This window comes from Balaenoptera physalus (genome assembly GCF_965194825.1).
Source record: "Balaenoptera physalus genome assembly, chromosome: 13".
NCBI lineage: Eukaryota > Metazoa > Chordata > Mammalia > Artiodactyla > Balaenopteridae > Balaenoptera > Balaenoptera physalus.
In genome coordinates, this window is record NC_138892.1 from 71,435,262 (window position 1) to 71,450,874 (window position 15,613).

At 34.7% G+C, this 15,613-nt stretch overlaps 1 protein-coding gene and 1 pseudogene across 21 annotated transcripts in view; both read right to left on the reverse strand.

Moving 5' to 3' along the window:
- Positions 1 to 15,613, reverse strand: part of LOC309641915 (cytochrome c oxidase assembly factor 8 pseudogene) — a 1,056,438-nt pseudogene that overhangs the window by 864,479 nt on the left and 176,346 nt on the right. The gene's annotated exons all lie outside the window — the stretch shown is intronic.
- PPHLN1 (periphilin 1) overlaps positions 1 to 15,613 on the reverse strand; it is a 250,861-nt gene that overhangs the window by 23,570 nt on the left and 211,678 nt on the right. For 18 of the 20 annotated variants that reach the window (XM_082422635.1, XM_082422632.1, XM_082422644.1 and 15 more), the window contains one exon: positions 313 to 2,679. The exons of the other annotated variants lie outside the window; for them this stretch is intronic. In XM_082422635.1, the coding sequence (XP_082278761.1) occupies positions 2,485 to 2,679 (195 nt within the window). In that variant the 3' untranslated portion in view covers positions 313 to 2,484. Of the gene's footprint in view, positions 1 to 312; positions 2,680 to 15,613 lie in introns of those variants that run through there. 20 annotated transcript variants of the gene reach the window in all.

The window sequence follows — 15,613 nt, forward strand, 5'->3', positions numbered from 1 at the left end:
ACAATGTGGTTCCTGTCCTCCAGAGGTTACTATAAAGACGTAGGATTTTAATTCTGTAATTCTCTGAAACTCAGATTCCTAATTACACAATTACTGGGCACTACTGTACGCTCAATCTTATCTCGCTTAACTGCTTTCTCAGACATGGAGACTCCCCAAGTCACCAAAGTTAATAGTTTCTCAATCCTCAAATTTCCTCCATCCTGCTGCTGAGTCAGAAGCCATCTTGCAGTAGAGGGTAATAAAAATCTACATTTAAGCAAGACACTCTAAGCCTGTTAAGAAAAAAAAAAAAAAAAAAAGACAATCTAATTATTTAAACCCAGTTGCTTTATTTTGCACTTTTAAAATTCACAAAAAGCTTCACAATATCTGCTCTTCCCCTGTTGATCATCAAGGCTTTATGGTAAGACAGTGAAACCTTTATCACAGGAATTGGGCACACTCAAAAACAATGGATCATTTACAAACAAATTTCTTTAATCAAGAACATTTTTGCAACATACATACTCTGGCACATATCTGAATTCATCTATCTTAAAATAAGACTTTAAAAAGCTTTAAAAATAAAAGATTTAACACTGACAAGCCTACCAGAATAATGCTGATGGCAAGCTATAAACAGCTTTAAATGTTGAATGTAATTTGGGGAAAGGGGAAAAGGAATTATCTGTTGAACCTATATTTAAATGCATCTGTGAGTAAAACTTCTCTAGTTTAATGAATTTAAACAAAGTGAACAACTCCTTTGCCTCAAGGTAGTTGAGTCTCAAGTTTTATTTTTAAACTTGTGACATCTTGACTTAAGGAAATGAATCCTGGAATTAGAATATTTAACAAGAAAAACATTGGCGCAAGAGAGAAACAAGACTACTTTCTTAGTCTTTCTAATGTGGATAACAGATAAAACCACTGTTCACATTAGGGAAAAATAGCAAAGATGATAGGTAGGGTTTAGTTTTGGCTTATGTACAATATCTAAAGTCAAGGTGGTCTCATATAGGAAACTTAATAATTGTTGCCTTCAGTTAGTTTTTTAATTTGTGGAATGGCATAATACATATTTTGAGGCACGCGTTACAGGATCCACCACAATTATTTACACTGCTATTTTCACTTTTAATATAAGTTTTATCTACTCTGGGGTAGCTCTCTGGATATAATCAATAGAGGCCACTAAAAATAATGCCAGAATTCAAGTGAGAAGAGAGTGGAAATGGAAAGAGGATGGGAGGATAATGAAATTGGGTAGCAATAACAAACATTTTTAAAGGTTTCCGAACACATGCCATGAAATTACATATTTTGGCTAAATGCCATTGGGCAGCTGGAAGTGATCAGGAAATGAGTGGAATATCCTAATTGTCCCAGTTAGATTCTTAACTAACCCGTGATTTGGATGGCTCGCTCATGAAGGACTGTTTACATAGGCTGCTTGGTGAAGGGTAGTTGTGCTAGGCTTACAGCCTACTCTGCTTTGTTTCGTTCAAGAACACTTTTAGAGGGCTATGAACCCCTAAAAAGGGCAGCAGAACAAAGAGTCTGTTAGACTACAAACAGAGATTAACAAAGGCATAATCTGTAAATGGTTTAATTATGGATATGTCATCTATCACCTTCTTTCTTGAGATGGGGAATATGGGCCTATGGAAAAAATGAAACTCCACTACTCCCCCATATTGTAAATTTTTCTATTCTGGTTAGAAAGTTTTAAAGAAATCTCAACTTTAAAATAGGCCTCATCTTTCATCTCGAATTGCCCCTTCTCTTAGTCTTATATATGATATTGTTTAAAACTCACACATCAGTGAAGGAGTTTCAGGACCATTTTAATAGAAGACAGTTCATTTACTTGGAAAACAGGATTTTATTATGGGGTGACTTTTAGAGATTTAAGTGCTCTGTTTTATCACAATGAGAGTTATCCTCAAAGCAAATATTCTCTAAGATAACAAAGTATTCAATTTATTTGGGTAATATACTTAAACATATTAAAAGTTACAAAGCCTAAGATAAGCAAGCAACAAGTCAATAAAAATCATCTCAGGATTCTAACATCTTCACATGGTATCACTGACTATGAAATGCAAAAAGACTATAAATGTTTAAGTGGAATGATCTCTAACCTATACAGTACATTAGTGTGACCAAACAAATGATCGCATACTAAGGAAGACTACAGGACATGAGTAAGTACAGAAAGCTGCTCTCCAGGACTGCATTTTCAAGAAAGCTTAAAAAATTAACTGACCATCATTTTAGGAGGGAAATAAAGATAAGTATGGATTAGGAAGCTCTACATGTAGATTTAAAAAATTCGAATTAAAATATCTTAGACTCTTTTAGATGTTTATTTGATACTGGAAATATGGTCACTATCATAAAGTATTTCTCTTCATCACAAAAATTCCATATATTAAGGATTTACACAATCCAGGGGGAAAAAAATCTACAAACTTTTTTTTTTTTGCCTGAGCAAGTAATCTAAAAAGGCTCTCCAAAATCTTGACTAGAGGTATCATACTCTGCAATAAAATGCTTGAGTTCTTCAACACACCGCTCACCTATTTCATGTAAATTCTGTCTCAATGCAAACTGTATAGACTTTTCTAATGAAGGATCTTTTTCAATCAGCATTTTCACAACCATCCCAAAAGTTTCACAGTCTTGTCGGTAAACCTAGAAAGATGAAATACATTGTGGTTAGCTAAGAATAATTAAATTAGCCAAACATTGAGCTGATTCAGCTGGCAGAACTATGGTGCTAAAATCTAAAAGGGAGACACAATACTGCTGAAAGAGTAGAAAAGCACTGATACACCACATCACTGACTATGGAAATCTGGCATGGCGTTTGTCAAGCATAAGGCAGTCTACTAACAGGACATCAGACTAGAAACGAGAAGAACTGAGAACAAATGCCAGCTAGGTAAGGCACGCTGATGGCTTTATTTTTTACTTGTTTGGAAGAAGTAAGTTTCCAAGCCCCTAACTTCAGATTATTTGTTTGAATCATGACCAGATGACAAATTTTAAATTCTGTTTAGTATACGAAAGACAATTATAAGAAGGCTGAAAGTATTTATTTGAAAAAAGCTTTTCAAGTTATAAATATTTAACCATAATTAAAATCACCAAGGCAGAGTTAAGATCAAAACAGTATGTTATACACATACATGTTCATGCATGCATGTGTGTACACATATATGTATATATAGATACACACATGTATACATGTGTATACATGTAAATATTTTTTCCACCTCAATGTATATATTATACTATTTTACTTCAATATGTATATATAATTTTTATCAATGGCAATTAGGTATTATTTCCTGCCCAAAAATTGCTAAATTTTCTCCAGACTAAATGTTATTTCTTCAGTTTACAGTCACAAAATGCATTTTAGATTTCTATGCTATTTTTCATACTCTGCAATCCATGTATTTAAAGAAATATTACAGTTAAGTCTCCATGAAAATTAAGTGAAATACAAATTGTCTGATTTAAAAGAACTGTCACATTAATTTTAACTTTTCCAAATTTAACAAAAACAATCAACATAACATGTTTATTATCTGAAAAAGGATTTTATTCATTTTTTAAAACCTTAGAAAGAAGTAATTTGAGACATTGCTTCGCTTATGATAGTTTTCATTCCTCAAATGATCACTGCTAGTTGTGGTTGCTGCTAATATTTTTTAAATGTCTGCAAGATTTTTTTATCCTTTAAAATAGATATTTAAAGAAGAATATTTATTTTTGACTCTCAGTACTAGGTTGCTAACTTATACTAAATTCACTTCTTTGCTCTTGAAAACTATTCACAAGCCCCAAATTAAAAAGAATAAGTTTTTCAAATGACCTAGAAATTAAAATATATAAAACCCTCAGCTGCCTTCTCCATCTCAGTACTAACACACACACACACACACACACACCCCTTTTTCTAAATAGTGATGAAATTTACTAATAGCCATTAACTTTAATCCAACTATTTAAACCAAACATTTATTCCAGTTTATCTTAAGGTTTACATGACCCAGAATTGATATTACTAACTACTCTAATAAACCAACTTAGGAAACAGTATACCATTCACATGATATTACATAGGCTGTCAAGGCAATAGAGCACAGGAATTGGTCTAACAAACACAGAGTACCTAACCTAATGAAGCCAATGCAGTCCCCATGGGGGAAGGTAAATTCCTTACCAAACCAGTCAAGCCACATAATAACAGCATTCTAACACCAACCACAGGCCTCAGAAGACCACTTTGTGGGTGGCCTAAATTTTATAGGCTTCTTTATAGCAGATGTAACTAGATGAGGATAAGGTTACACTGTGAATTAACCTGCAAATTCTTTAATGTAAATCTGCTGTTTTACCTAAACTGTAACTCTTTGTTTAGCATATTTATAGAACATAAATGTACTACAGATTTGCATATCAAAAGTAAAACCATATTAAAATGTGTTCATACATTTAAACTGCAAACTACTGTCACTCTGGAGACAAGATAATACAAGCATTTAAAGGCTGTGTTTTATTTTTTAATTGTAAATCCTTTTTGAATTATTCACTGAAATAGACAAATTTTTGTACATTAGTTGACAACAACTAGAACTGCCCAAAGCAATGTAATTCTCTACTACAGGGTAGATTTTCTAAAAAGACTGCTTAAAATGCAATGGTTGGGCATTAGACAGGAAATAATTAGTTTTTTGTTAAAGGAAGAACCTCACCCTCCAAATTTTTATAAATAAAATTCACAACGGTCAGAAACATATTTCCGAAATCTGTTCCACAGTAAACTCAATCCCAAACAGGAAGGGTGTAGTTATCTGTGGAAGAGTTTGTTTGCTTATGGTCCCAAGCTGGAAATGCATTAATAATCTTCAGATTTGATATCTACAGGCCACACAGGAAGATTTTTTGTTGTTGCATTTTCCCTTGATTGGACCTCATCAAAATGGGAAACATGTTAAAGTTTGGGTGGGGCTCACATACATTGCATAGAAACATAGTTAAGTTTGCCAGCAAAATGAAAACACTATCCAAATGTGCTTTCACACAGTCCTTTATTATAGTAGTCTGTGTTAATAGTTGAATTCTCATAAAGTGCTTCTAGGAATAAAGGGATATGATAAAATAAACTACCAAGGATTTTTACTATTAATTATGCTGTCTAGTGACTGAAAGAAGAATATCTGGCAAAACAAACTACATACTTATAATGACATAAAATTCCTCTAAAATGTATATCATTGTAGACCTTACCTCTGTTCCCACAAAAAGAGAAAACAAAAATTAAGGCAAAATGAGTTGTTAGAATTTTCATTTCAGACAAACCATCTTTAGCATATATATTACAGCTCCGTAAGAGTAGTTCGGTGGAATGATAGAGATAACACAGCCATTAGCCACAGGAAGCTACTTAAATTTAGGTAAATATGCATATACTTATCTTAATATTTAACTTATAATTTATATTAATATTAGGAGGTACATGGATAAATCGCCAAAGTCAGACATGCACACAGCCTTAAAAGACTGAGGAATCAAAAACAATGATTTTTCTCTATTGTTGATACCTCAACATTCCATATATTTTCCTTTATCTGAACTCATTTGGTTCAAATCCTGCGTGTCCTATTTCAGGAGAGTCACATCCCAATGGGAAAGGTAAACACAGACAAGTAAAACACAGCATAAAGGAGATGACTAGATGTGGAAGGTGACAGGGAAGCTAGAAAGACCGAGTTCAAGTCCTGACTCTACTACTGTGTTGGGCTGAATAACGTTCTCCACCCCCACCCCACCCCCGAGATGTCCATATCCTCATGCCTGGAGCCTAGGAATATGTTACCTTACACGGTACAAGAGACTTTGCAGATATGTTTACGTCAAGGATTTGAGAAAGGGAAATTATCCTGGATTATCCAGGTGAATAAAATATAATCACAGAAGTCCTTAAAAAGAAACACAGAAAAAGAGAGGAAATGTGATCACAGAAATAGAGGTTGAGTGATGACCTTTAAAGATGGAGGAGGGAGCTACCAGCCAAAGAGTACACGCAGCCTCCAGAAACTGAAAAAGCCCAGCAAAGAGATTCTCCCCTAGAGCCTCCGGAGTAAGTACAGCCCTTGCAGACGCACTTTTGGACTTTACACATTCTTCTTAAGCTCACGTGGAACGTGCACCAAGATACACCACATTCCAGGCCATAAAACATGCCTTAGCAAATTTAAAAGAACAGAAATCATACAAAGTATACTCTCAGACCACAGTGGAATTAAGTTAGAAATCAAAAGAAAGATAGCTAGAAAAATCCCAAGATATTTGGAGATTAAACAACATACTTCTAAATAACACCCAGATCAAAGAAGTCTCATCAGAAATTTTAAAATATTTTGAACTAAATGAAAATACAACTTATCAAAATTTGTGAGATCCAGCAAAAGCAGTGCTTAGAGAGAATTTTATAGCATTAAATGAGTATGTTAGAAAAGAAGATATAAAATAAACGATGTAATAAGCTAGGATTCTAGAAAAAGAAGAGCAAATTAAATGCAAAGTAAGTAGAAGAAACTAATAAAAATTTGAGCAGAAATCAATGAAATTGAGAAAAGAAAACTAGAAAATCAATAAAACCAAAAGGTGGTTCTTTAAAAAGATGAATAAAATTGATAAACCTCCAGCCAGGCTAACCAAGAGAAAAAGAGAGAAGACACAAATTATTAATATCAAAATTGAAATAGGGGTCACCACTACTGACCTCCCAGGCATTTATAATAAAGGACTATTATGACAAGTCTATGCGCACTAATTTGATAAATTGATGAAATGAACCAATTCCTTGAACGATACAGTCTAGCAAAACTCAAACAAGGAAAAATAGATAATATAAATAGGCCTATATCTATGAAAGAAATTGAATTAACAATTAATAACATACCAAAACAAAGCATTAGGCCCAAGTGGTTTCACTGGTAAATTCTACCAAACATTTAAAGAAAAAATGATAACAATTCTTCACAATCACTCCTAGTAAACAGAAGCAGAGGGAACATTTCCTACTGTTCTATGAGGTCAGCATCACCTTATTACCAAAACCAGACAAAGACATTACAAGGAAGAAAAATTACAGACCTGTATCTCTCATGAACACAGATGCCAAAAAATTCTGAAATCCAAAATACAATAAAAAGAATTACACATCACAATCAAGTGGGATTTACTGCAGGTATGCAAGGTTCGTTCAACATGTGAAAATCAGTTAATGCCATCCATCACATCAATGTGCTAGAAAAGAAAAATCACATGATCATATCAATAGATGCAGGAAAGCATCTGAAAAAAATCCAACACTCATTCACAACAAAAAGTCTCTGGCAAACTAGCAATAGAGGAGAACTTCCTCAACTTGATAAAAAATATCTACAATAACCCTACTGCTAAATCATGGTGAGAAAGTAGATGTTTTCCTCCCAAGACAGGCAACAAGACAAGTACATCCCCTTTTACAACTCCTATTCAACACTGTACTGAACACAGATAATGCAGTAAGACAAGAAAAGGTATACCAATTATGAAGGGAGAAATAAAACTCTCTTTGTTTGCAGATGACATGACTGTGTAGAAGATCCCAAAACTGACCAAAAAACTAGTGGAACTAATAAGTGATTAGAGCAAGGTTGCAGGATACAAGGTTAATATACAAAAGTCAACTGCTTTCCTAGATAATAGAAATGAACAACTGTAATTTGAAATTAAAAACAAAACACAGCACCAAAAACATTATAGTATAAATCTAACGAAACAGATACAAGATCTATATGAGAAAAACTATAAAACACTGATGAAATAAATCAAAGAAGATATAAATACCAGCATACCTCATTTTATTGCACTTTACAGTGCCTGCAGTGTTTTTTACAAATTGAAGGTTTGTGGCAACCTTGCATCAAGCAAGTCTATTGGCACCATTTTCCAACAGCATTTGTTCACTTTGTGTTTCTCGGTCACATTTTGGTAATTCATGCCATACCTCAAATGCTTCACCAGCAAAAAGATTACGGCTCACTGAAGGCTAGCATTTTTTAGCAATAAAGTATTTTTTTAATAAGGTATGCATATTTTTTTTAGACATATTGCTATTACACCCTTAACAGACTATAGTATAGTATAAACATAACTTTTATATGCATTGGGAAACCAAAAAATTCATGTGACTTGCTTTATTGTGATATTTTCTTTATTAAGGTGGCCTGGAACTGAACCTGCAATATCTCCTAGGTATGTTTGTAAATGGAGATATAGTCCATGTCCATGGATAAGAAAACTAAGTATTGTTAAGAAATCAGTTCTTCCCAACTTGATCTATAAATTCAACAGTCACAACAAAAATTCCAGCAAGTAATTTTGTAGATATTGACAAACTGATTCTAAAGTTTATATGGAAAGGTAAAAGACCCCAGAAGAGTCAACATAATACTGAAGAAAAAGAACAAAGTGAGAGAACTGACACTCAACTTACTATAAAGCCACAGTAATCAAGACTGTATGGTATTTTCAAAAGAACAAAGAGATCAGTTGTACAGAATAAAGAGCCCAGAAATAGATTCATACAATTCAACAGTCAACTGATCTTTGACAAAGGAGCAAAGGCAATTCAATGAAGAAAGAATAGTCTTCAACAAATGGTGCTGGAAGAACTGATCATCCATGTGCAAAATCCAGACAGAGGTGAACTCAGAATGGATCATAGACCTAAATGTAAAATACAAAACCATAATACTTTTAGAAGATAACAGAGGAAAAAATCTAAGTGACAACACCAAAAGCATGTTCCAAGAAAAAAAAATTGGATTTCATTAAAATTAAAAACATCTCCTCTGGGAAAGACAATGTTAAGAGAACAAACAGACAAGCTACACACTAGGAGAAAAATCTTTGCAAAGCATATATCCAACAAAGTACTAGTATCCAAAATATACAAAGAATTCTTAAAGCTCAAAGATGAGCTCAATTTAATAAATGGGCAAAAGATCTGAACAGACACCTCACCAACGAAGACATTTAGATAGCAAAAAAGCAAATGAAAACATGTTCAACATCATATGTCATTAAGGGTATTGAGTATTAAAACAATGATGAAATGAGATACCACTACACACCTATTAGAATTGTTAAAATCCAAAACAATGACAACCCCAATTTCTGGTGAGAATGCAAGCAATAGGAACTCTCATTCATTGCTGGTAGGAATGCAAAATGATACAGGCCACTTTGGTAGACTACTGAGAAGAATCACACAAATGAAAAAAAGAGGGGAAACGTTAGGTACCCTCTGTGCCTTAGTTTCAGTATCTACAGACCTAACTATGCTGTTGTAAGGATGGAGATAATAAACAGCACTCAGTATAGTGCCTGCTCTGTAGGAAGCATTTAATATATGTTAAAGATAGCGATGCTGATGATGGAAAGAGGAAAAACACTCTTCTGACTTTGTCTAGAGAAGGGAGTATTAGAAAATGATATTGTAACTTCTTTTTAATGTTTAACATCTAATTATATTTCTAACATCAAAGACTACAGTTAAAATTTTATCATTAATGCTTTTATTTTGGTTTTAGTTTTATCTCAAGTCCTTTGCTTTCTGCTGACATTAATCAGGTGCACATTGAAAAAAAAAATCAATGTGAAGACCACATTTCCCATCTCAAGAGCTGATTCTTTAAACATGAGGAGTTCTCACTAGGAAAACATGAAGGAGGAAAAGGAAATAGCATTTTGGGAAAACTCAATTGGCTTGGCATAGTTAAAGCATGTTAACCTCAAAATAGGTCATGAAGAGCTTTCTTTCAAGGAGTTTAGATCTCAACTTATACATTAACAATTAGCAAATGGGTAAAAAGCTACAAGCAGGAAGTGGATCCTTTTGATGTATCAGGGAGAAAATGGTTAGGAATCAATGCTATGGGTTCCTGAGAACCAGAACTATGAATGCCACGTGATGTGTTAAAGAAAGAGGCTTAATTCAGAGTAATTAAGAAGCAATATGGATATGATAATATCAAAAAAACAAACAACCCAATCCAAAAATGTGCAGAAGACCTAAACAGACATTTGTCCAAAGAAGATATACAGATTGCCAACAAACACATGAAAGGATGCTCAACATCACTAGAGAAATGCAAATCAAAACTACAATGAGATATCATCTCACACCAGTCAGAATGGCCATCATCAAAAAATCTACAAACAATAAATGCTGGAGAGAGTGTAGAGAAAAGGGAACACTCTTGCACTGTTGGTGGGAATGTAAATTGATACAGCCACTATGGAGAACAGTATGGACGTTCCTTAAAAAACTAAAAATAGAACTACCATATGACCCAGCAATCCCGCTACTGGGCATGTACCCTGAGAAAACCATAATTCAAAAAGAGACATGTACCACAATGTTCACTGCAGCTCTATTTACAGTAGCCAGGACGTGGAAGCAACCTAAGTGTCCATCGACAGATGAATGGATAAAGAAGATGTGGTACATATATACAATGGAATATTACTCAGCCATAAAAAGAAACGAAATCGAGTTATTTGTAGTGAGGTGGATGGACCTACAGTCTGTCACACGGAGTGAAGTAAGTCAGAAAGAGAAAAACAATTACCATATGCTAACACATATATATGGAATATATATTAAAAAAAAAAAAAGTTCTGAAGAACCTAGGGGCCGAACAGGAATAAAGACGCAGATGTAGAGAATGGACTTGAGGACACGGGGATGGGGAAGGGTAAGCTGGGGTGAAGTGAGAGAGTGGCATGGACATATATACACTACCAAATGTAAAAGAGATAGCTAGTGGGAAGCAGACACATAGCACAGGGAGATCAGCTCGATGCTTTGTGACCACCTAGAGGGGTGGGATAGGGAGGGTGAGAAGGAGACGCAAGAGGGAGGAGATATGGGGATATATGTATATGTATAGCTGATTCACTTTGTTATAAAGCAGAAACTAACACACCATTGTAAAGCAATTATACTCCAATAAAGATGTATAAAAAAAAAGAATAATGGGTGGAAGGTTTTAATTTATTTCAAGGGGGAGGGTATTGGGAATGGGAGATAAGGTCAGTACCTAATATGTAATTGAGGCACCTATCAAAAGGAAGTTGAGTACTGAGTCTAGACTTTAGGAGAAAGAAATAGAGGAGGGAGGGAGGGAGGGGGAGAGAGAGATCATTTTCAGCACCAATGCCAGCTGAGGCCATGGGAGTTCCTTGAAGAACGGGATAAGTTCTTTCCAGCTCCAGTATCTGATAAAGTAGATATTCAGTAAATGTTGAATGAATAGCTAAAGTCAGTTCTGAGAGAATGTATAGTATAAGAACAAAAGACAAAAAAAAAAAAGAACAAAAGACAGCCCAAAGTAGACATCTAAAAACGTCAATACCAACCCTAAAAGTGACAATAAGGAAGACTAAGAACCAGGAGAGAATGAAGGAGAAAGTTTGTAAAATAAGGACACAGTCAATCAAATGCCAGAGAAAGGTTTAGGAAGCTGACAAACAAAACATGTTCACCGGATGTGGAAATGAGGGAGTAGCTGGTCGACTGCAGAAGCAGTTCACTGGCTGGTGGCGCTTATGGAGCTATGCTGCCCAATCCAGCAGCCACCAGCCATATGTGACTACTTAACTTTAAACCTTAATTAATAACATCAAAAATTCAGTTCCTCAGTTGCACTTTAGTGGCTTCCATATTGGATAGTGCAAATACAAAACGTTTCCATCGTCACAGAAAATCCTATTAAGCAGTGCTGTTATAGAAAATGGAGCAGTGAAAAAAGGGTAAAGTGACAAGTGTTGACCTGGTAAATTAATTAATATATATTTGCAACTATTTTACCATTAAAGTAGAAATAGAAGTTTACCACTTTTAAAGAAGCACTGTGAAATATTAGTACCTGTGAAATATTCTATAATCTTTTGGTGAAATTCATATAAAAATGTAAGTTAAAAAAAGTAACTCCAATTGAGGCTTAATATACAAGGAAACATTCATAATGTCTAATGTGTTGATGAGGCTGGGAAAAAAGTGACAGCATACTGATGTTAAATACTGGAGCAAACTTAAACCTTTTAATTTGGGTCTGTGGTAATGCAGAAGGTGTCAAAACTACTGTCATTTACGTTGCTCCTTGTGCTATATTAATAGAAAAAGATATCTTTGAAACATCTTCCTCAAAACTGCACTGGCTCTTAAAAACACAGCTCCTAAAAAGAACACTGATGGTTGCTAAGAAATGCACTATGAATACATGGATTAGATCTCAACCGCCTACATTCAATATGTGGGTACAACTACTACAGCCACATAAAAAAGTAAGTCCAAAATTAATGACAAAGTGGTTAAACGCTAAAAACACCTTAGCAATTAATGTCTGTAGAATTCTCATCCATAAATACAGATCAGTTTATAAACTTACACAATTCAATCAAAGATTAATATTTAAATGGTTTTCATTTTATCCTTTCCAGCTTATTGGTTCTTCCAATCTTAATATACTCAACAGACAAAAATAAAATAAATAATTCCAAAGAGTCTACAAAATTTTTCGCTGATGCCAAAACCAGGTACCATGGAGATTAAATACAGGAACAAGACAAATCTCAAATTAATACTGAGCAAAAAAAAGTTGCAAAGGAAATTAGAGATACCATTTATGCATGTCTTTAAAAGTTTATTTAGTTTAGGGATACATACATATAAACTAAAAATACATAAGAATGACAACCCTGAGAAGGGAGGGAGAAAGCAGGGATCTGCGAGGGGCTTTATCTACATCTGTAATATTTTATTTATTTAAAAAAGGGGGGGAAAGCCACAAATATTAAACTCTAGTTAATGACATACATGAAGTATTTAGGAGTGAAGTGTACTGAGATGGGCAACATATGTTGACATGCAACTAAAAGTAAGATGAATTAATGGATAAACAGAAGCATGGATAGATATGTCAAAGCAAATAAAACAAAATATTAATTAGAGAATCTAGGTGATCAGTATATGGGTTTGCACTGTATAATTCCTTATGTTTGGAATTTTTATAATAAAATACTAAAGGGAAAGAGAGATCTAAAGCAAAATAAGGCCTAATGATGGGTATATGGGTCTGGGCATCTCAGCTTACAAATGAAGATGGATCTCTGTTTTGCTTGGACTCTGGGTACTGAACTCTGCATCTTATCAAAGTGGGTTGAGAATTACAGATATTAATGAATCTGTAAATGCAGATATAAATTTGAATGACAGATAGCTGTGCCTGTCAGACAACTAGAACTCATCTACTATGTGCAAGGCACTGGATTTAGTCAGTAATAGAGCAGACCCTGCCCAAGGAAATTAGATTCTAATAAAAAACAGTAATATGTTTAAGATAACCATAAGGCAAGGCAAAATACAGAAATACCTCAGAGATATTGCAAGTTCAGTTCCAGACCATCGTAATAAAGCAAATATCACATCCCATGAATCTTTTTGGCTTGCCAGTGCATATAAAAGTTATGTCAGATAACCTATGGACTAGGAGAAAATATTTGCAAACAATGCAACCGACAAGTGGTTAATTTCCAAAATACACAAACTGTTCATACAACTCAATATCAAAAACCCAAAAAACCCAATCAAAAACTGGGCAGAAGAGCTAAACAGACATTTCTCCAAAGAAAACACACAGGCCAACAGGCACATGAAAAGATGCTCAATATTGCTAATTATTAGAGAAATGCAAATCAAAACTACAATGAAGTATCACCTCACACCAGTCAGAATGGCCATCATCAAAAAGTCTGCAAATAATAAATGCTGAAGAGGATGTGGAGAAAAGGGAACCCTCTTTCACTGTTGCTGAGAATGTAAACTGGTGTAGCCACAGTGGAAAACAGTGTAGAGGTTCCTTAAAAAACTAAAATTAGAGCTACCATATGATCCAGCAATCCCACTCCTGGGCATATATCTGGAAAAGATGAAAACTCTAACTTGAAAAGATACATGCACCCCAATGTTCATAGCAGCACTATTTACAATAGCCAAGACATGGAAGCAACCTAAGTGTCCATCCAACAGATGAATGGATAAAGAAGATGTGGTATATATCTACAATGGAATACTACTAAGCCATAAAAAATACTGAAATATTGCCATTTGCAGCAACATGGATGCACCTAGAGATTATCATACTGAGTGAAGTAAGTCAGACAGAGAAAGACAGATATTATATAACTTATATGTGGAATCTAAAAAATAATACAAACAAATTTATTTACAAAACAGAAACAGACTCACAGACATAGAAAACAAACTTATGGTTACCAAAGGGGGGGGGGTGGTGAGGGGATTAACAGATACACACCACCATATATAAAATAGGTAAAACAATAAGGATTTACTGTATATCATAGGGAACTACATTCAATATCTGGTAATAACCTATAATGGAAAAGAATCTGAAAAAAAATATATATATATAACTGAATCACTTTGCTGTATATCTGAAAATAATACAATATTGTAAATCAACTACACTTCAAAAAAAGAGTTATGTTGGGACTTCCCTGGTGGCTCAGTGGTTAAGAATCCGCCTGCCAATGCAGGGGTCACGGGTTCGATCCCTGGTCCGGGAAGATCCCACATGTCGCGGAACAACTTCTGAGCCTGCGCTCTAGAGCCTGCAAGCCACAACTACAGCAGCCCGCGTGCCACAACTACTGAAGCCCACGTGCCTAGAGCCTCTGCTCTGCAACAAGAGAAGCCACCGCAATGAGAAGCACACGCACCACGACAAAGAGCGGCCCCTGCTCGCCACGACTAGAGAAAGCCCGCGCGCAGCAACGAAGACCCAACGCAGCCAAAAATAAATTTTAAAAAGTTATGTTTACACTATACTGTAGTCTATTAAGTGTGCAATGGCATTATGTCTAAAAAATTGTATACACCTTAATTTTAAAATATTTTATTTCTAAAAAATGCTAACCCTCATCTGAGCTTTCAGTGAGTCATAATCTTTTTCCCATAATGACATCAAAGATCACAAATCACCATAACAAATATAATAATACTGAAAAAGTTTGAAATATTACAAGAATTACTAAAATGTGACACAGAGACACAATGCGAGCAAACGCTGTTGGAAAAATGGTGCCAGCAGACTTGCTAGATGCAGGGTTGCCACAAACCTTCAATTTGTAAAAAATGCAATATCTGCAAAGCCCAGTAAAGTGAAGCACAATAAAACAAGGTATGTCTTTACAATAAATGCCATAAGACAAACACAAAATATTCGTATTATAATAATTCCAAAGAAAAGATCATAATGAGTGGAGAGGGGGAGGACTAAAAGCACTTAGAATGCTGGCTATTTTCAGGAATCCTGGAAGATTGCTAACAAAAAAGCATAGAAAGAAGAATGAATCTTGGAAGACAGGGAAGATTTGGAAAAGATGGCTAATGGATAGACTAGAATCAAATGGAGCTAACATATGAACAGATTGGACTTGAAATAACTTATGACTGGCCTACGGTTTAACTTCTCCT